The sequence below is a fragment of the Gracilinanus agilis genome, chromosome 4, assembly GCF_016433145.1.
Source record: "Gracilinanus agilis isolate LMUSP501 chromosome 4, AgileGrace, whole genome shotgun sequence".
Lineage (NCBI taxonomy): Eukaryota > Metazoa > Chordata > Mammalia > Didelphimorphia > Didelphidae > Gracilinanus > Gracilinanus agilis.
In genome coordinates this window covers 226,220,027-226,242,170 of record NC_058133.1, presented here as the reverse complement: position 1 = coordinate 226,242,170, position 22,144 = coordinate 226,220,027, and the positions used below count along the sequence as shown (strand labels likewise).

At 42.5% G+C, this 22,144-nt stretch overlaps 2 protein-coding genes across 4 annotated transcripts in view; one reads left to right on the top strand and one right to left on the bottom strand.

Annotated features, from left to right (window-relative positions):
* The window catches only part of CENPX (centromere protein X), a 47,087-nt gene extending 39,915 nt beyond the window's left edge, over window positions 1–7,172 (bottom strand). For all 3 annotated transcript variants that reach the window (XM_044671668.1, XR_006506049.1, XR_006506048.1), the window contains exon 1: window positions 7,136–7,172. In XM_044671668.1, the coding sequence (XP_044527603.1) occupies window positions 7,136–7,165 (30 nt within the window). In that variant the 5' untranslated portion in view covers window positions 7,166–7,172. The remainder of the gene's footprint in view (window positions 1–7,135) is intronic.
* Window positions 7,173–8,941: 1,769 nt separating this feature from the next.
* On the top strand, window positions 8,942–20,976 carry LRRC45 (leucine rich repeat containing 45). Its single transcript, XM_044671908.1, has 17 exons — window positions 8,942–9,173; window positions 9,989–10,050; window positions 10,608–10,678; window positions 10,833–11,011; window positions 11,996–12,124; window positions 13,413–13,525; window positions 14,203–14,261; window positions 14,352–14,429; window positions 15,196–15,331; window positions 15,475–15,552; window positions 15,885–15,996; window positions 16,078–16,148; window positions 17,736–17,828; window positions 18,677–18,769; window positions 19,485–19,658; window positions 19,741–19,888; window positions 20,016–20,976. The coding sequence occupies exons 1-17, from the start codon at window positions 8,942–8,944 to the stop codon at window positions 20,210–20,212; spliced, it is 2,025 nt and encodes a 674-aa protein (XP_044527843.1). The 3' UTR covers window positions 20,213–20,976.
* The last annotated feature ends 1,168 nt before the right edge of the window (window positions 20,977–22,144 follow it).

Sequence of the window (22,144 nt, the reverse complement as noted above, 5' to 3'; positions counted from 1 at the left end):
TTAGCTGTTTCTTGGTCTTAGGTAAGCTGAGTTTCTGTATATCCTCAATTCTCTTCTTTGATATACTTCTAGTTCCACCCTGTAATGTGAATCCCAAAAAATCGATTTTCTTTTTGACCCACTGCACTTTGTTTCTGGATATTCTATGTCCTCTCTTATATAGTTCTTCCACTAGATGGATGCTGTCTCTGTGACAGATTTCTCCTGATGGTGACATTAGCAGGATGTCATCTACATAATGCACCAATTTGCTAGCAGTGAAAGATATGGATTCTAGATCTTTTTGCAGTATTTGACAAAAGACTGAAGCCGAATTTTTGAATCCCTGAGGAAGACGACTCCAGAATAATGTCTTGTTCTCCCAGGTGAATGCAAACAATCTTTGACTGTCTTTGTGGATTGGAATGCTGAAATATGCATTGGACAGATCAATCACGGTGTACCATCTCGAGTCCGGAGTAATCCCTGCAATTATCTGTGATGGACTTGGAATAACTGCATGGATTTCTTCCACATATGCATTAATTGCTCTAAGATCTTGTACCATTCTCCACTGGATGTTACCACTAGCATCTAATTTTGCCTTCTTGATTGGTAAAATAGGAGTGTTAAATTCAGAAAAACCATGCACCAGGATGCCTTGATCTAACAATCCTTTGATTAAAGGTCTTATTCCCTCCACAGCCTCTTTGCTCAGTTTAAATTGAGGAATTCTAGGTGGTTTCATTCCCTCTTTCACTTTTATTTTCACTGGCTTAGCAGATAGGATTCTACCCACATCAGATGAACCACTAGCCCATACTCCTATTGGTAGAGTATCTGGAATCTTGTATAAGCTGTCTTGATCCAGAACTAAAACTGTGTGATCTTCTGCTATCCTATCTAAGCATAAGTCAGGATGATGTTTCAATGACCTTTTGGGCAGGTGCAAATACAGTTCTCCACTTGGCTCACAATAAATTGTAGCTGCAAGTTTGCACAGAATATCTCTGCCTAAGAGATTGTTTGGACAGGATGGCAACAATAAAAATTGATGGTCAAATTCTATTGGTTCCAATTTCACCATTTTCGGTTGAAACTTTGGTGCAATCTGTGGAATGCCAGATGCTCCTTTCACAATGACTGAACCAAGCATTTCACAATCACTAGGGAGATTCCTCAAACAACTGATATCTGCCCCTGTATCAATGATACCACTGATGTATTCTCCATTAATCTGGATGGTGATTAAAGGATCTTTCTGGTCATTATTGTTATGCAAAGGTAATAGCTGTGTCTCTTTCTCCAATGGCTGGATGGTGCTGGCTTTAGAATTTACTTCCTCTCTATTAGAAGGTCCATGGTAATCACAAGAATTCACTTCCTGGCAAATGTCTTCTCCCCTTAGCACATCCTCTGTAGTGTAAGAGTCTAAGTCTGCCCCTCCCCCTTGCTGCCTCTCTGCAGAGTACTGAGAACAAGATGGCTTCTCTTGAACCAGATTCTGAAATATGACAGTTTCTTCCATGATTAGGTGTAATATCCTCCCTCCTCACCAAGACTTGAGGTTTTAACCCTGTTTGAGTGTTAAAATCTAAGTTATTAACAGTCTCAGGTGGCCCTGTCTGTCCAAGCCTCTGTTTAAACCCGCCAAAGTTTTTTCCTCTGCTGGTTGCCGGATGGTCCGACAAGTCACTGGCTACCTTGTATTTAGGCTCAAAACTCACAGCCTCGGGGTTTAGACAGAAAAATATCTCTTTCACAGGTGTTAAAATGCTTTCTGGGCTTGAGAACTGAGTCTGTAACTTTGTTACTCTCTCGTCCTCCATCTTGCTTTCAGGAGTTACATTCATGGACACACAATTCTCTCTGGCAAAACACAAGCTGATGGGCTCGGAAACTTTTCCCAAATAATTCCCATGGCTACTTTCACTATTCGACATACCTACTGAAGTGTGTGGATTTGTGCTTTCCACAAGAGAAAGTTCCTTGCCATAAATTTCTTTATGCATCTTCTCCACATCATTTTGCACCTCCAAATCCTTTATTGATTTCTTCCTTTGCTCAAATACAGTATGTTGATTACCCTCAATATTTTCCATCACTAAAACATTAGCCTCATTCATGCCTCTGAACTTTTTCTCTCTAAATCTTCCTTTTCTCTTTGACCTGTCTTATCAATTAACCTTCATAATGATGCATTTCTCAGCCTGGCCCCCATTTTTAAAAATTTCTCCCTTTCCTCCAATGATGATGTCTGATTTTTTGCAATCGTGTTGGCAACAAGCCTGAGATTTTTGTACTTTGCTTGCCCAACTATTGCTAGCATATGATTTCTTGTATGAATCTGATTTCTCCTTAGTGGAGTCAATCTGTTTCCTGAATTTGCATTCCCTCAAAAAATGACCTGGTTTATGGCAAAGGTAACATTTGGGAACTTGTTTATTTGATTTCTTTTGCCTAAAATAGGTGGATCTAGGATTAGAGTCTCTATCCCTAGCAATTTGTAAAGCAAAATTTCGGAATTCATCTCTATCTCTCTCTCTACGAGATTCCCGGAGTTCACGCTTCAAGTCTTAGATGGTCCTATCTTTTTCAGAATCTAACTCATGCTTTACTTGATTTTCCTTTTGTCTGGACTCATGGATGAAAGTAGCATGCTTTCTAATTTCTTCCAAAGACAACTCTTCCCACTGAGGACAACTTTGTCTGAAATACACCTGTATTGGGATGCTTGCTCCTTTTATAAATTGTCTCTTAATGTGTGGTACAGCCTAATCTGCCTGATCTCTGTTAAAGCCCAATAAGTTTTCTGAATTTTCCATCAGTCTAAAAACAAGCTAGGATGTTCCTCCTCAGACTGCCTCATCTTCTCAAATTTACTCCAGCTATTTGGGCATTTAGCGTGTTTCTTTACTGCTTCCAAAAGATCTGATCTGCATTTTAAAAGTGTCCTCATGTTCTCAGGAGAGCTTAAGTCAATCGTGTAATGGTCTCTAGGCCAGTCCATTAACGTGGGATTTGACCTAGTTTCTTCAATAAACCTAGCCTTTTCACCACGTGTGAAAAATTCCTCTAACACAAATTCCACGTCCTGATATGAAGGGTTAAAAAGGCTGAATGTCCTCTTTAACTCTTTAGCTGCCTTGTAAGGTGAGAGGAAAAACTTGGGGAACCTTTTCCTAAGCACCTCCAAATCCTGGGCTGTGAAAGCCTTGTAAGTTTTCATATTTACAGCTTCACCATCAGCCCTAAACTGAGTTTGGTCCACAATGGGAAACAATGTCACAGTAGCCGATGCCATTGCCCCCTCCTCAGTTTGTGTAGCAACACCAGTCTCTATCTCAATTGTAGTCTCAGACTGTGTACTTATGGCAACCATTACTTTCTCAAGAGCCTTATTGTCTTTAGGAAGATACATACCTTCTATGAGTTCTAGTTGTAAGATCATGTGTTTATCTAACTCCTGTCCCAGTCTGATTCTCAATTGGTCTCTCATCAAGGACATGACATTATCTGTATCCGATCTTGCTTTGCCACAAACCCAAGAGTAAACCTTCTTCATAGCCAATATCGCTTGTATAAAAGTCACCAGAGCCACAACCACCATTGGCAGGTAGGATAAAAACTCTGCCAGTGATATAGTTAAATATCTATAGGTGTCATATATTTGTACCAGCTTCATCAAGTATTCTGGTATGGTATAAAACCAAAGCCTCATCACTCCCTGAGTGAAGGAATACATGAACATGGCTAGAGTGCTTAAGATAAACACAATCCTTATAATCCCCATTATCCTTTAGCTGATTCAACAGGCCCAAAGCCTGGCTACGCCAAAAACTGTTATATTCAAAGGAGGTCACTAGTATCTATTTGAGGTAGTAGGAAATGATGTACAGAGAGGATAAGATGGCACTTCTCCTTTATAACAGTTGCCCAGGCAGGATCCTTCAGGTCAAAGTGGTTTATCCCTTCAGGACCCACCTGGGGTTAATTGATATATTAATTTGGGCTCTTCAGCTGGGATAACGTTGGTATTCTGACTGCATTGGCTCCCTTACCAAATAAGCTTTGGAAACCAATTTAGGAAGGTACTTTAAACTTTATATATATATATATTTGATAAGAAGGACAAGGGTAAAGGATTGAGGTTTTAGGAGACCCTACTTAAATTGCTACTAATGAAACTCTAACTGCAGGCAATGAAGAATCAATTGATAGCTTCTCTCTGGTCCAGCCTGGCCAGGGCTAAATCAGAGTAGGTAAACTGCTGGGAAATCTTCAGCTTATTCTTCTGTAGATCTTAAGCCTTAACAGTTGAGATATATCCATCCTTTCCACCCCCTTCTTCATCTCCTGCCCACTTCCAGGATCCCTCCTGGGCCCTGGGAAGCCTAGATAGCTAAATGATGAAACTCCTAATATCTAGGGACAGTAGACACCAAGATGGTGGTCAAGTACAAGTTGATAACGGTATGAGAAGCACAGGAAGAGCTTTGCAGAGTAGTGTTTGCAACTCTCTATCTCCCAGACCAGGATCCACACCGATCTCCAACCTCAGGACAGGTCAAAGACCCCAGAACCTCTCTCAGGGTTCTCAACTGCCCCCTCCTGCCTCTCACATGCCTCTCTGGGAACATTCTATCCAACTGACTTACCTGTCAATCAAAGGTGAACTTCAAGCTCCCAGAGATTCAATATAACAAATGTCCTCACTGATCATCAAAAACCAGTCTATTCAGTACTGACCCTGAACTTGAAGTCTTTCTGGAATATAGGGTAGAATCTACTAGATCTTATGCCCTTCTGGCCTAGGTTTGGAGGACTCTGGATCACCTCTACAACATAGATAGATTTGACTTGTGGAGATTCACATCTATACATCCAGTTTTGCATCTTCAACAGTCTGCCAGACACTTCTCTACCCACACATCCTGCCAACACCTCAAAATCAAAAGTCCAAAAATGAATTAATTTTCTCCTTTCTATGTACCAAGTTTCCCTAATTCTACTGAGGAAGCCAAGATTCTCCCAGACACCTAGGTTCACATGTCACAGTCATCCTAGGCTATTCCTTCTCCTTCTCTACCCATATACAATCAGTTGCCAAATCCAGCTGATTCTGTTTGAACATCTGTGACTACAACAGTCCTAATTCATGCTCTCAACAACTAGACTATTTGATGAGTCCCTAATCAGTCACATAATTGACAAATAATCTTCCTAAAGCACAGGTATCACTCCACTGATCAAAATCTTTGGTGCCTTCCCATTGCCAAAAGTAGATTAAATACAAGTTCCTTGGCCTGGAATTTAAAGTCCTCAACAATCTAGTTCTAATCCACCTAGCTCCCAGTTAAACTAGATAAATTGTTTATCCAAACTAAATATGCTACCTCAACACCTTTGCCAAGGCTGCCCCCTTGACCCCCATACCTGGAATTCAGTCCCTCATCCATATGCTAAAATGTTAGTCTCCCTCCTTTATGTAATCTTCTCTGAAAGCCTCAGATGAGTTTCTCTTTTCTCAGATATCCCTGAAATATTAGGTGTATTCTTTTGCCTCCTTTATGCCCTACTTTCTATTATGAATTGTTCTCATATCTCTTCTTTGAGGATACGTCATTTTTTGAGGCTTTGTCATTTTACAACATTCATTTTCTATTGTTTTGTGGTTGCTGTTCTTTTCATTTAAATTGTAGTATATATATAGGCTCTGCTTATTTCACTTTGCATCAGTTCAGATAAGCCTTTGTATTCTGTCAAAATCTTTGACTCTCTGTAATTGATTGTTTCTTAAAGAACAGTAATAATTACATTTGTGAACCTCAATGTGTTTTGCCAACTAATAGGCATCTAGTCTGTTTCCTATTCTTTGGTACCACAAAGTACTAGTACAGGTATGTCTTCCACATCCTGACTTTCCCCATCTCAGAGTGAGCATAAGAAATTAAATGGGAATTTGGGAGGTAGTTTTGCAGAAGTCATAGACAAAACAAGAAAACCAGCAAAGGACACAGAAAAAGTTTAGAAAGTATATATAGCCCATGACCAAATACTTAATCAAATTTTACAAGGTACTGTAAATACTCCATAAAAGAAAAAAGGGGAGGGGGGGGGGAATCAGACAGTACGGGAAGGGTGAGCCAAAAAAAAGTTTCCAGTGGTACCGATCCTTTAGCAGCCCCTCCCCACACCTAGTGGAAGGGATACCTCAAAAGATATATATATTAAGGGATATAGAGCTTTTCTTATTATTAATGACCTCCTTTTAGTTTATACCTAACAGTGGAATCTAGGTCAGAAACTGGTGACATTTTAGGCACTTTGTAAAATTTTGTTTTAAAGTTTACAAAGCAGTTTACATTTGAGATCTCTTATATACACTATCTCATTTGAACTTCATAACGCCACTGAAGTAGATACTACAGGTTTTATCTTCATTTTTCAGTTGAGGAAACTATGTATCAGAGAGGTTAAATGACTTGCCCCAGGTCAAAGGGCTACTAGAGTCAAAGGCCTACTAGAGTCAAAGGCAGGATGTGATTCCAAGTGTTCTCTCTTCAAGTTAAACACAGGCACTATGCTAAGCGCTGCAGAACACAGGAAGAAGAAGAAAAAAAAAAAAAAACACCAAAAAAAACCCCAACGACAAAAACCCAGTTTCTCCCCTCAAAAAACTCACAGCCTAAACATGCAAACAAATATGTACAAATAGGTTCTAAATAGGGTAAGTCGGAATAATCTATTACAAGACGAAGCTATTCGTAGACCGCAGGAAGCCAGGAAAGAAAAAAAGACAGAAATGAGGAAGAAGAGCATTCCGAGGTGTCTTTTGCGAGCAACCGCAAGAAGGGCAGTGTCAATGGATCACAGAGTCCGTGGAGGGGAGTCAGGTGTTAGAAGGATTAGGAGGGTCACCTTTTGAAAGGTTTTCAAAGGCAAGGAGGATTTTGTGTTTGATCTGGAGGTAACAGGAAGCCTCTGCAGTTTACAGTAGGGAGAGCCAGAAGAAAGCCCCGAGACTCTTATTTCCAAATCTTGACATCCTAATCCTCTCTCCAGCGCCTTTCCCAAACCCAGATGGCCCCCGCCCTATTCTTGCTCCGCAGCCTCCAGTGAGCGCTCCTCTGCCGGGACGCAAACGAACCCTTACCTTCCTAAAGTTAGGACAGTCTTCTTCCATCTCAGCCGCTGAGGAACGCGAAGAGCTCGAAGACTCTGCCCCCAAGGTCTTATGTCAGCCAATGAGAGGAGGCTGCGGGAGAGGCAGAGCTGCTAAGGGCACCAGCGCACGCGTGCTTTCCCTACTCTTTCGCCGCGGGCGGAGCTCTTCCTAAGGGAAGTGAGGGTTCCTGGGATTTGTAGTTCTAACACCTCCAGGCCTCAGGCTGAACTACCTTTCCCAGTGCGCCCCTCACTTCCTGGTTACCGAGGCGCTGCAGGCGGCGGCCGGTGAGTGAGTTGGCCGTTCCCCCTCCCCACCCTACCCCCGCAAGTTCTGGTGCGGGAGTCAGAGTGTAGCTGGGGGGACGGCCTCGAACCCACGCCTGTGAAGGGGGGGTTGTGGAGGGGGTAGAGCAGATGTGACCCCCCCACACACACACACGGCCTGTGGCGGCCTCCTACCCTGTACCTAGAAGTCAGAAACTGCTCCCGCCTCCCCGCACTGCGTACCTTCCACCCCTGGGAGGGAAAGGAAGAGGAGACGTCATCAGCCCTCTCAACCTCACTGGCCCCTCCCCAGTACACGCCCCTCTCTCCATCGTCGCCCCCATCCCCATTCACTGTCCCCGGTATACCACCTCACGAATACACGTTCCTCTCTCTTTCGCCCTCCTCCCTGTACTCTCGACCCCACTACCCCCTTCCCCATTCAGTGTCTTCTCATATCCCCCCCTCCCTCATTCCTGGTCCCAGTTCACCAGTCCATTTCCTATACACTGCGGTCTACACATCACCCCTTCCTCCTTTCAGCCTTCTCCACATCCCCCCTACCTGTACTTGCACCCCCATATACTGCTCTCTTCTTATTACTTATTTCCTCATTTCTCTCCCTCTGCCTTTCTCAGTTTCTTTTTATGTCTCCCTTTCTCCCTCTCCCGCCTACCTTATACACTGCCCCTCTCTACATCATCATTTCCTATCTAGTGGCTGCTCCCCTTGTTTATATAGTGTCTCCTCTCATATAGGAACCCCCATACAAGCCCCTATCCACTTGTCAACCTGTCTCCCTCACTATTCCTCTATATAACATTCAGACCTATATAGCCACCTTATCACACAGTACCACTCTTCCCCATCCTCCCCAATATACTACTCCTTCATGAAGAAAGAATGAACTTCAAAAGTATTTATCAAAACACTAACTATGCACTAAGCACCAGAGATACAGTGAGAAGAGAGTAAGACAATGGGTTCTCAAAGAGAACACATTCTAATAGGGAGTGAGCATACATATGGAAAGTTCCTGCTGCAAGTCACATGGAAAAGGTCCCATGCTCCTTAGGATACAGAGGCAAAGCAGATGGTAATGCCTCTTTAATATTATTGCTACTGATAAAATCATAGCAGCTTTCTGATGTTGAACTATTTGGTGTGACCAGGGCCTCTGGGGTGTAACTTTGTTTGTTTGTGTCTCTGGGTAGCTCCCACATCTAGTCTTGAAGTGAATTGTCAGAAACTATGCTGTTTGCCATCATCCAATCTCATAATATTTTATAATCCTCTCTTACAGTTATCATATTCTAATCTGTCTTTTATTTGTCTGTATATATTTTAAGTTAGCAATGGTGTAGGCAACTTGGCCAAAGAATATGATACACCTCTCCTAAGAATGGAATTAATCACCTCAAAACTGTAAGGCTTTGGAATTGCTAATTTTCTCATTCTGGAATTTCTCCACAGGAAAGTTGGGCCATAAAGAACATACTGAGAAAGCCCCTGTAGTTTTCCTGGGACAATGGACGAATTCCGCCGTTCCTATAGCCGACTGTGTAAGGACTGTGGTGCTGAGCCTCAGGAAGCAGTCCTCAAGCAGCTGCATGATCTTCGGGAGGGCCATGGGAAGAGCAAGCTTGACTTAGCCTCCCAGAGCTTATCAGTTGACACCTGTGGTGCTCTGGGAAAGCTCCTGCATAATGACATCGTATTTTCAGGGATCATTCTAAGTGACTGCATGTTGAGTGAAGAAGGTGAATGATGGTCTGGGCACTTGGTCAGAGGCCAGGTTCAGTACTAAAAATTCTGGCCACTGTTAGGGCTGGGGCAGGTCTGAACTCCTTGTCTTTGGCCTGGGGTCAAATATAAAAGCTTCTGATGATTTTATTTACTGAACACAACCCACTTATAGGTTCCCGCTCAGAAGCCAAATCCCCTAAGATTCCTTCACTTCTCTTCTTTTCCCAGCCTCACTCTAGAGTGAAACAGTGTAGACTAGAGAAATGGGAAGAAAGTTTTCCCTCATCTGTGAGGGATACGGCCAAATACCTGTCTGCAATAGCTACACTTCCACAACTACTTTCCCAGCCTCTTGCTTCCACTAAACTTATACCAAACTCTGTATATTGGCTTAGAAATAAGCTTATTGTGGGATACCAGTTCACCTCCACAAACATCAGTTTCCTTGCTTGAAACCTGGCAACCTTTATAAGATACACATGATTTTAGCTTGAAAAAATTCCTTTTAAGCTATAAAATGTTGTATAAATATGATTGTCAATGGGAGAGTCACTACAAGTCTTAGTCTTAAAAAATCCTAACTGGTAATCTTGGGGTCACTGATCCCAGAAATGACCTAATGTTTAGCTAGCTAATTGTAGTGAGTTGGAGCAGCATTCAGTTGCTTTGGTCAACTTGGTTTCATCTATAAACCTAACCTTGATCAATAGGAGTTGAAAATAAGTATTTTTCCTGGATCTGAGCAGTTGACTGCAGATAGGAAAAGGAGGTTACAAGAGAGGACCCAGGGAGGCCATTGTATCTCAAAAAACAACCTTGTCTCTTACAGGATCCAAACTGCTCATACAAGGACTTTGTTCAAACACAACAGTCAAATATCTGAATTTTAAGGTGAGCAGATAACACAATAACATCAGACCTAAGGTCCCAGAGGGGAGAATAGAAGGGAAAATGAGAAGTTGGTAAATAATTTTTGTGGTCTGATGCTCTATGGAAACATAAACTAAGTTAACTTCCCTAAATTTGGGCAGTTATAGGGATATTTGTTTGATCGACCTACCTTATATATGGCCTCAGAATTGTCCTTCTATTATGTTATAGATATGTAGCTTGAATTCACAAAAACCCTTAAGCTCATAGGTAGAGGTCATATATCTCCCACAGTGCTAAATACATAGTCATTTAATAAATGCATGTTGAATGAATAATTAAATGGCTCTAGTCCCATGAAGACTGATGTAACACCAACTTTGAGGAAAATAGAATATCTTTTTTTAAAAAGCAGTCCTTAACTTCCTTCTTAGGAACTATTCCCAAAAGTCAAGAGTAGCCGAACTTTCACCTTTTGGCACAGTAGAGCCCACAGATAGACTCAGAAGATAGGGATGGCACACTGGGAGTCCGTCATCCAGGGAGATGAATAACTAACCCACTCATATCTGTCCTAGGGTAATAACCTTCGAGCTATGGGGGCTGAGGTTCTGGGCAAACTACTCCGACAAAACAAGAGTCTTAAAAGGTAAGAAGCTGATACCATGCCCACCACCTTCTTGTCAATATGGCTTAGGGTTGTTTGTAGAGAAAAAAGTCCCCAAACTTCCATGGGCTTTCATGGGTACAGGTTACTTCTCTATGCCAGCACCCTTCAGCCTTAATGATGGCTCTTTTCACAGCCTTGTGCTAGAGTGGAACAACCTGGGGATATGGGAAGAAAGTTTTTCCCTCTTCTGTGAGGGGCTTGGGGCCAATACCACTTTGCTGCAACTAGACCTACGAAACAATCAGGTCAACCACAAGGGGGCAGAAGAGCTGGCCATGGCCTTGAAGAAGAATTCCACTCTTCAAGAACTAGGTAAGAAAGTTCCATCCGGGCTTGATCCTGCTTGTCCAGCAATAGAGGAGAGTTGTCTCTTCTAATTTCCCCTGGCCATGGAGCTGGTCTGTGCTCTAGAATCCTAAGGGAACTTGGTTATTTGGAAAATGATCAATAACAAGAATCATTTCTGTGATTATTTCTATAATTCTGTAATTTTTTAAAACCCTTATCTTCTGTTTTAGAATCGATATTAAGTATCAGTGCCAAGGCAGAAGAGCTATTGCTTATTAGGATTGAGCAATTGAGGTGACATGACTTGTCCAGGGTCACACAGCTAAGAAATGGCTGAAGCCAGATTTTAACTTGGGACTTCCTGTATTTAGGCGTGGCTCTCTATCCGCTAAGCCACCTGGCTGCCCCACAATAGGACTTTTTAAGTTTTTGCAGAAATGCTTTACAAATCTCATCTCATTTGATCCTCACAATAAACCTGGGATGCAAGTGCTATTATTAATCCCTTGTAACTGAGAAGGAAACTAAAGCAAGCAGAGGTTATATGACTTTCCCTTTTATCTTCCTCTTTCTAGGGCCAACATCTCTATTCCTTGAACCACCTAGATAACTAGCTCATGTTCCCTTCACTGCTGCTGTACTTAAACAAGTTAGCATCCCTCTCTATACCCCGACCACTCCCAAGTGTTTTGCCATCTTTCCTTCTTCACCTAATGTTGCAATTTTCATGTTTTCCAAGAAGTGTTAAGAAAGCATTTATGCACTTTTAATTCTTGAGGTGAATGGTGACTTGAACTAGAGCTTTTCCTTTTGCCTTCTGAAACCAAAGCTCTTGCTCTGTCCCTTTCTTCCTACACTGCTGCCTGCTCTGCCTTAAGTTCCATAGGTGCTTTTTCTATGGTGTCATATCCCCTCTAGTGGGAATAGGAGAATGAGCAACTGTTGGGCCTCTGTGGCAAGACTTCTGGAGGTTTTCTCTGCCCCTGTGATGTCATGTTTCCCCTTCAGATCTTCGTTGGAATAACATTGGACTCTTGGGAGGCCGGTCAATTATGAATTGTCTTCCCAACAATAAGACCCTAAGGAAGCTGGAGCTAGCTGGGAACAACATCCCAGGGGATGTCTTGAGAGCTGTTGGTAAGTGGTAGGGCTGGAAGAAACTGGATTCTCAGAACTATGTCTCAAAATTGTGCATAAATCAACTCTCACACATGGTATGCCCCTTTGACTGAATCCTATCTCTTGGAAAAGCTAAATATTTTACAGAACCATCAACTAGGTAGGGAAGAATCTAATTGCATCAGATTAGTGTATAGTACCTATCTATAGATAAAATAATGCCTTCCTTCTCTCCAAGGGAAAGTATTCTGTGAAAGCACAGAAATAGTAGTTTGTTTTTTTTTTCCCAACCTCTGCAGGTTTCCAATGAAGTTACTCAGAAGTCCAAACTAGAGTGGGAGATCCTATTTCTCAATGTGGTTTTAAGTTTGCAAAGAGCATTATATTAAATGAGTTGATGTTCATAAAATGTTTTGCAAACCTTAAAGCACTAGGTAAATACTAGCAATTATTATTGATAGAATTGATATAGTCTGAGGATTCTCCCTGATCTCTAGCTCCTGGGCTGGTGCTGGGGAAGTCTTTGCTTTCACAGGACCCTGAGGCCATGTTTATACAGGCAAGTCTCCCTGGAGTTTTTTAAGGCTGCTATAATAGTCATTTTTCATATTTATATGATGTTTTAAGGTTTATAAATATCATTTCAGGACAGTAATCCTTCAAGGAATTAGTGGTTCAGTTATTATTGTCCCCATTTTACAGATGGGGAAATTGAAGCTTTGAGAGTATGACTTGCCCAGGATTACCTGGCTAGCTAGTAAATGTTTGAGGTGAGATTTGAACTCAGGCCTCTTGCTCCAGTTCAGCACACTTTCCACCTCTCTAATGGTGTGTCAAACTTTTAGCCCTTTACTTGGGAGCAAGATTCTAATTTGCTGATTATCCAAATAGAATTAAAAGTTATAGCCCAGTTTCTCCTTACCCCTCACTGTAATCCTAAGTCATCTCCTATGTCTTCTCAAAGTGTTCTCAGACAATACAAATTCATTTTAAAATTGCCCTAAATGAAAACTCAAGAAGGAGGTAAGATGTTGAAGTAACATGGCATAACAGTTCATGTTGACTTATTCTTTGGTATTATTTATGTATCTCCTCTAGTTTAATGTTAGCAGTAATTTATAAAAGTGACCAGAATAGCTAGAATTGGTGGTCCTCAGGATTCTGAGACCTATCCTGAGCTTCAGTCCTTAAATAGCTCAAAAGAACAGCCTGGCTACAAGTAGATTATACAGCTCTTTGCAAAGTAATGTTAGAACTATCCCAGAATGAAGCAGGACACAGGGCTGACACTGCTGTCTTTTGATAGAACAAGCCATGGATCACAACATAGACAGACAGGTGTCTCTCCAGGAGAATCAGAACCGAACCTATGTGCTAAGCAAGGAAGTCCAAAACCTCAAAGAAGAGAAGTCCAAACAGGTAAGCAGACTCACTTGCCATCCTACTTTTGTCTTAGGGAGGAAGCAGCCCAGAGCACAGGCTTTTTTCACAAGAAGCTGGATGGTCATTTATCTGCAGTTCATGCTTGTGCTTTTATTGCTTTCCTTTCATGAGATGATCTCCATGGTCTTGCTCATTATAGACTTTATGTGGATGAAGAGAAGCCAAGTCTCCTTTCTCCTATCTTGCAACTCCTCAAGATTCTTTTCCTCCCCAGGAAAGAAGAAGTTAAATCAGAAACTTTTGTCAGCTCATCTTTTTCTTGGTCATCATGGTCTTTGCCATCAGCTTCTCCTTTTCCAAGAGAAGAAGGGAGGATTAGTGCTTCTTTTCTAGTGTCTCCATAGAGTTTCCTCTGCATTGTCAAGTCCCTTCATCTGATTCTCTTATTTTCCTGACTTTATTTTCTGCCCTTGTACCCCAGAATCCCTCAGTGTCAAGTGTTTCTCCTTCCTAGTAGCTAACAATCCAATGCCCAGGAGCCCTTTGGGTATGTGAGGTGTGAAGCTAGAAGGAAAGACTCCTTACTTCCTTGGCATAATCTTGAGGACTAATTAGTCTTCTGCTGACCTGAAATTTTGCCCTTTGGCCCAGATCCCAATTAAAGTGTTAGGATTCACCATTTTTTATATGGTTTATGTCTGTTTCATCCCCAGTTCCTGAATCTGATGGATACAATTGATAAACAGAGGGAAGAAATTTCCAGGAATTGCAGGTAATTGAGAGTTCAGAAGGAGGTAAGAGGCAGCTGCTTTATGGGATGTGTGGCTGTGTTTTAATGGTCAGTTCTCTTTCCATTCCTCAGGACATCTGCAGTCCGAATGAGTCAGCTTCAAGAAGCTCTAAATGAGCGCCACTCAATGATCAACTCCCTCAAGGCCAAGTATGTAGTAGACTGGGGTAGGCAGGGAGGTGGTTTAGGGTACCCCTAGTAGGATCCTTGAATACATCTTTCCCTCAAGATATATCTTATATATCTTATGCACCTGCTCTGCCCTGACCTTCACAGAGTAGTCAGAGTATGAGTACACACATCCATGGGTGTTTCAGAATACCAGGAGAGAAAAATGAACCAGTGGCAATAAATGTGGTAAAAACAACAACAACAAAAGAATGCATGGTAAAGGAAGAGAGTAAAGTTGGATTGAGTTCATCCAGAATGATTTCTTGGAGAAAGAATTTGAAACAGCTAAGTTTTGAAGGAGGTAGGGTAGGATGTGGCCTGGCAGAAAGAAGGAAAGATGACTACTGGTGTGTTTGATAGAACAAGTAAGTTTGGTTTGGTTTTTATAGATGGAATAGGTTAACTGGAATAGAGAGATTAATAAGAAGGGGAAGGACGCAGTGGGAGGGATAGTTGGTGATAGAATCTTTAAAAGTCAGACTAAAGAGTTTGGGTTTCAAATGTTGAGCAGAAGAAACTTCTGCAGAATCTTACAAAGCATAGGGTTCCTACAGGGACCTCATGTAGCACTTTGTTTTTCAACTCTCATGCATTCATTATGTGATGTTATATTGCTTTTATGGTTCCCTATATTTTGCCTTATCCTTCTAATCTGACTCCTTACATCTCCTATAGTTAATCCAGTGTGCTGTACCCAAGAGGCACTAGATAGGTATTGATTGAATAAACCTCTCCCATCTTGTAGGCTGCAGATGACTGAAGCTGCATTGGCCCTGTCTGAGCAGAAAATACAAGAACTGACTGAGATGCTGTCCTCTTCAAAGCAGGAACATTTGAACTTGTCCCAACGACAATCCAAGGAAATGAAGCTAGAACAACAGGTACAATGGACTAAAATGATGAGGGGAGAGACGAGGCCACAGGTAGATGAATTGGGAAGAGCATTACTCAGACATGAAGGCCTTGGAGATATGGCAGAAAGAAAGCCTGATCACAATTGCTTCTCACCTAATTATACTTCCAGGAAGCTGCAGATCGGGAATCTAAACTACTGAAAGAATTGTCTGCATCCAATGAGAGAAATATGCTTCTACGGAACCAGGTACAGTAGGGGGCTGGGCCAGGGCAAATAAGCTGAAGCTAAACATGTATTTGCTCCAACTAAGGAGTAATCCATATCCTAGCATACGTGTTCAGGAGTTGGAAGCTAAGCAGGCCTGGCATCATTGATGTCAAATGCAATAGAAATGGGGACCACTAAACCATACCGAAGCATCCCCATAGGCCACACAGTGACTTAGAAAACCACATGTTAACATTATCTATGTTTTGCTGTACTTTTATTTATTCTAAAAAATATTTCCCAATTACATTTTAGTTTGGTTTGGGCTGCACTGAGGAGCCATATTTTAACACCCCATTCTGGCCTTTCAGGTGGATGAACTAGAGCGAAAGAGCAAGATGCAGCAGGAGCGGCTATTCCTGACAAAGCAGGAACTAACCAATATAACAGCAGACCTGAAGCTACGATTAACTCAGGCAGAGGGTGAGTTCCTGAGAGCAGGGGGTGAACAAGACTGCTTCTCTACAGAAGTGAGGCTCACATCTGTCTACTTTGACCCTCCAGAGCGCCTGGAATTAGAGAAGAGGAGATTCAAACAAAGCCTGGATGATTCAGAAAACCTTCGACTAAAAGAGGTTAAAAGAGGACCTGTAAATTGGCTTATGGGGAAGGGGAATTTGAGGGCCTCCTTAGTCTCTCAAGCTTTTATAGTATTTATTATTGGTCCCAAACCTGCCAGGAGTGCCATTAGGGTTCTGGGAAGTTATAGTTCTTCCCCACTCAATCAGGGGCAATCATAGTGTCCTAGAATATCAGAAAAGCTAGCTGAAACCTTCAAGACCGTCTAATCCAAACTCTCTGTTTATAGAGGAGGAAACAGGGCCAGGGAAATGAAGCATCCTGCCAGAAATCACCCAGCTAATTAGTGGCAAAGTTAGAACTAGAACCAAGATCTCCTGGTGCCTGATTAATAATAGAAAGTCCATCTTTTTTTCTTTTTTAATAGAGAATTTGTTGTATGAAAGAATGTGGCAGAGTAGATAAAGAATTGAACTCAGAGTCATGACCTGAGTTCAAGTTCAGCTTCTGACATATACTGACTATGTAACCCTGGGCAAGTCATTTATAATTTTTCAGGCTCGAAGGTCCAGAGAAGGTACAAATTTGCATTGGTAGAGAAATTTCTTTAGTGGGAAAGCCTCTCTCTACAGTAAATTTTTACTCTGGTTTAAAAAAAAAATAGCTGAATTATGTTTTGTGCTTTACAAAATACTTATCATACATTCCTAATTAATCTTCACAGCAGCTCTCGAAAATAGATAGTTTAAATAATTATCTCTTGTTTTACAGATTAGGTAGCTAGGTGACATAGTGGATTATTGGACTTAGAATCAAGAAAACTCATTTTCATTAGTTCAAGTCCAGCATCAGACATTTACTAGTTGTATGATCCTAGGCAAATCACTTAACCATTTGCCTCAGTTCTTCATCTGTAAAATAAGCTGGAGAAAGAAATGGCAAACTACTTGAGTATCTTTGCCAAGAAAACTCCAAATGAGGTCATGAAGAATCAGACACAACTGAAATGACAACAATTTTACAGATTGAGAAATCATTATGGTCAGGTGATTTGCCCAAGGTCAAGTGGTTATGTAGTTAGAAACTTGGACTTGGGCCTCCTATTTACCAGTCTCTGAGTAGTTATTTTTCCAGGCTGCCTTTCTGATTTGAAGCCTACCTAAAAGGCATCAGAAAGAAGAACAGCCCAAAACATGTTAATATTAAAAAGCTAATTTGTCTCTGAAAATGAATTCCCAAATGGTTGAACAACCTTCAGTTTTTCTCCAGTGGCAAAACTGGAGGCCTTTTGGGCCCAGTTCTTTTCAGAAAGAAATAAATGGAGCTTAGAAAAGCAGCTTTTGGTGGTAGCTAGGAGGCTCAGTAGATTGAGAGTCAGGCCCAGAGAATGGAGGTCCTGGGTTCAAACCTGGCCAAAATACTTCCTAGCTGTGTGACCCTAGTCAAGTCATTAACCCCCATTGCCTGACCTTATTGCGCTTCTGTCTTAGAACCAATGTGCACAGTATTGATTCTAAGACAGAAGGTGAGGGTTTAAATTTAAAAAAAAAAAAAAAAGCAGCTATTTTCAGTGGCTATTGGGGAAAGAATTAGGGAGCAGGATTTCTCAAGGCTACTATCACTCTATCTTTGTTACTGAGCAGGTAGAACATATGACTCGTCACATGGAAGAAAGTGAACAAGCCTTGAAGGAGAGGATACAAAAGCTGGAAACAGTTCGAATCTCCCTGGAAGAGGTGAGCATGCATAATAGAGGAAGAACATTGACCCATTAACTAACATCTCAGAGTAACCAATTAGAAATAACCCTCTGGAGTGTACAGACATCACTTTTCCTCCATACCCTCTTTATACTGTGCCTCATTGTTACAATGGGAGCCTGGTAGACCTGGATTCAAAGGTATTCTGCTTTCCAGAATTCCTCCCTTACTCATTGCCAGGGTTTCTCCCTGAATGTGATCTCCTTAATGAGAACTACTGTAAGGGTTAAAAATCCCATCTTCACACCACCCAGAAACCCAGAAGGTAATCTAAGAAGCAGGCCTTGGCAAAGTAAGTCTTCAATTGAATTAAAGTGACAACCACAGAGCTCAGGGCAAAGGCTGAAAGGATATCCCCTTGTTCTAAGGCCACTCATTTATTTCTTACCCATCATGTCGGAGAGTAGGGAAAGGGAGGCTCTGGCAAAAAGCCCTATTACAGAAATAGCTGAGCTTCTGTTCAATAATTGAGAGCTACAGGCTGAAGTTGAAAAGTCGACTGGCAAAGGGGAAACCTGGCTTGGCATCAGGGAGGACTAGGTTCAAGTCTCACCCCTGACACCTCCTGGCTAGGTGATCCTAGGCAAGTCCCTTAATCTCTCAGTGCCCTAGGCAATTCTTGACTCTGAAAGTGAAAAATGATTCCATTAGAAGCTGTTGCTTCTTTATGGGTAATTCCTTCTACCAAAGAAATTACAAATCCAAGCCTCCCATCCCCCAAAAAAGGCTGACTTTGGCTCAAGGCCTGCTTTGTGGCCAGAGGTGAATCACTCTCTGAGAATGGTGATTGGTCACCTAGAATTTTCATGTCTGTGCCTGAGTAGGAGGTAAGCCGAGTGAAGAAAACTATACTGGCTGAGCGAGATCAGGCAGAGGAGGAGATTATTAAGGCCAAGAACCAAGTCCGCCTGGAAGTGGTGAGTTGATAGCTGATTAACCCTGTAGAAGTAGAACCTTTACTAATAGTGAGGAAGGGAAGACAGAATAGGATGCCTGAGAAATAGAAGTTGAATCACCATTTTCATTTTCAAGTCTGGGCCAGGGAACACAGTGGATAGAGCACCAGATCTGGAGTCAGGAGGACCTGGATCCAAATTTGGCCTCAGATACTTTCTAACTCTGTGACCCTGGACAAGTCACTCAATCCCATTGTCTATCCTTGTCATTCACAGATTCCAAGTCTAATAGAGGAAGTAGGACACACATATGAAAAGAACATAAGAAATAGCATTTAAACAAGTACCAAGTTAATTTACAGATCAAATTCTATTGCAACAGACATTACTGCTGCAATGATTAGTCTCCCTAATTATAAGATCCATAGCCTTTGACCCCTTGGTTTCAAACAATATTGCATGCAACAAAAGAATTGGAAGGGCTTTTAGTTCTTGGGAGTTGGTTATGAAAACTCTTGGCCTGTTGCTTAGTGTGTAAGAGTTGTGGAGCCATGGAGTAAAGGAGCCATCATTGAGTTGGGTTGGGGCTCACTGGATGGATTTTAAGAAGTCCTCGGAAGAAAAATAAGGCAATAAAAAGTTTTGGAGGGAGAACAGGACCCTTCTAGGGAAACTCTCTAGGGAAACCTATCCTTCCAAGATGGCCCCAGTCATTGTTGTTCTTTGGACCTTGAAGCAACAGCGAATGACTCATTTGGAAGAGAAAATTAGGCTAATGTCTCAGGCCCGGGATGAAGCTCAGGAATACTGCCTCCAGCAGAAACAAATTGTGGCTGAAACCCAGGCCAAAAGCAGCCAGATGAGCCTCCAGATGGAAACACTGAGGCGGCAGCTAGAAGACATGCAGCAGGTGAGTCTGTAGGGCCCTCCAGATCCTGCAGAGGCCACAGCTGGGCCCTACTTCCTCTCCTCACAGTGTTTCCCCCCAATAGGAACTGAGAAACAAGGAACAGGAGAAGGTAGCTGAAGTAAACAAGGTACGAGTGGAGTTGCAGGAACAGATTGGCCATTTGCAGGCAGAGCGGACAGCGCAGGAAGGGCTAAAGGAGAAGATTGCAGCCCTGGAAAGGCAGATCAAAGGTGAGGTCTCTACCTGAAACAGCTCCCAGGGAGGCTCCTGCTGCCCAGGAGACATGCTAATAGAGCCTGAACATTCCACATCCACTGTTGGGGCTTCCCCCTCACTGAACTTCTCCTCTCCCCATAGTAATGTCAAGCAGCCACCGGGAGGCTCTGCTGGACAGAGAGGGTGAGAATGCTTCTATCAGGGAAAAGCTGAGGCTCAAGAATGCAGAGATCACCAGGCTTCGGGAAGAGGAGGCCCAACGAGCAAGCTTCCTGCAGAATGCTATCTTGGCTTACGTACAGGGCTCTCCCCTGGGGACTGCAAACCCTGACCAGTAATAAGAGTCAAGGGAGGTTCTAAGACTGGGGATAAAGCAGAGGGAATGGTGGCAGCAAGACAAAGGGAACTCCATCTCCTGAGTCATTCTTGGAACCTTGGAACCTCATCTTTGGAAAAGTGCAGGATAAGACCTTCCAGAGCATTCAGGATTCCTGGTGGAAATATAGTTGATATCAGAGAACTACTCACAAGGGAGGAGGGAAATCTGGGTTTCTCCCAACTTTCTTCCCTTCCTTCACCCCTTCCACACAAGGCAAAATGGCTTTCATATCTCATCTCCAACTTAAAGCAACACTGATGACTGAGGAGAATGGAGGCTACCATGCTGTGTTTTTTGAAAATCAATTATGTGATTTGAATTTCATTGTCCCAAAGGAATCACCCTAGACTAGGCCCAAGTGAATTGTTTTAAGTCTCCAGCAAGGGGCCTTGGCTGGTCAATGCCCACTATGTCAGGAGCAAACCCATGGGCTTTGCCCTCATTTATAAGGCAGATCAGTTGGCCAAGTGTTCCCTGGTACCCGAGGACTTAATGATTCCCTTCTTTGCCCCTCCATCTTATTTTGAGGATCATGTGTCTTAAGAGAGTGCTGGAAGATAACAGAAAACCTGGAGCATAACTAATATTGAACTCTGCAGATATCTCTCCCCAAGAGATAGCTGAGGTTGTGTGTGTGCGCGTGTGTTTGCTTGTGCATAATTGTGTGCTAGTTACAAAGCAGATAATGTTATAATCACTTTTAAAATTTAACCTTGAGACTCACTCAGTGGACATTCTTTTGCACACTCTCAGGTGATTTTTTTTGTTTGTTTGGCATGTTTCTGAAATATAGAGCTTGTGCATTTCATGATATGACAGGGCCTCCAGTGCCTGTGCATCTCCCTAGGACCAAAGCATTTGGTTCCCTCATCACAAGACCCCCTACACCTAATGCCTTGTACTGCCTTGCTTAGAGACCTCTTTCTTAGCAAGCTTTCACCTCAAATTCTGCCCTCTTGAAATGGTGGCCCTGGGGCAATCTCTGGCAGCTTGGAGGAAAGGGGCCTTAGAATTCCCTTTCCTATTTAACACAGGCTTGGTTAGAGGCCATTTGAGTATCATTTTATGTGGATGTCAAAATCTACTTTGCTGTAAAAAAAATTCTTTCCAGAGGAGTTTTGAGCTTCCCAAAAAGTCCCTCCATCATCACCAAGGTTTATAATAATCAAAACCAGATTAATTAGTTGATGTTTAAGTGCCTACTATGAAAAGGTACTGATCCTAGGTCTGCCCCCCCCCCCCTACTGCTCCAGAAGGTATCTAAGGCACTTCCCAGCTACTGCTCTGGTGTAGATAAGAGTGAACAAATGGGGTCAGCATAGCTGAAGCCTAAGAAGCAAACGCTGTTCACATAATGTTGAAGCCTGCAAAGCCTGGCCCTGAGTGGGTGGATTGAATGGTGCAAGAGAAGCTGGTCCTCTCTAATGGGACCTATCCAACTTTTCTTCCCTCCTTCACCATGGGACTCTGCCCCATTTCTCCAGGTGCCCTAAATTCAATTCAACAAACACAATGATCTGTTTAATGGACTAGGCACAGAGCTAGGTGCTGGGTTTCAGAGAAAACCAAAATAGTCCCCTCAAGGAACTTAAGAGGCTACTGGCAGAATACATTCAATGCACAGATAATGAGAATGCAAGTTAATTGCTGAAGAGAAATCCCTAGCAACTGAGGAGTTCAGCTAAAAGGAATGGATGGCCTGTCCTTGTTGGATCTCTCCAGTTAGGCTCCTGCCCTCAGTTGTGGTCCCTCCACTCCCTCCGTCCTAACCTCCAGGCGTGTCCTCCCGTGGCCCAGGGTACCAGCTGCGGGTGTAGGATGAGCATCTCCAGAAAACCCAGCAGGACTGAGTTACCCCTCCCAGAGGTCTTAGGGAGTCCGTTTGGGAGGA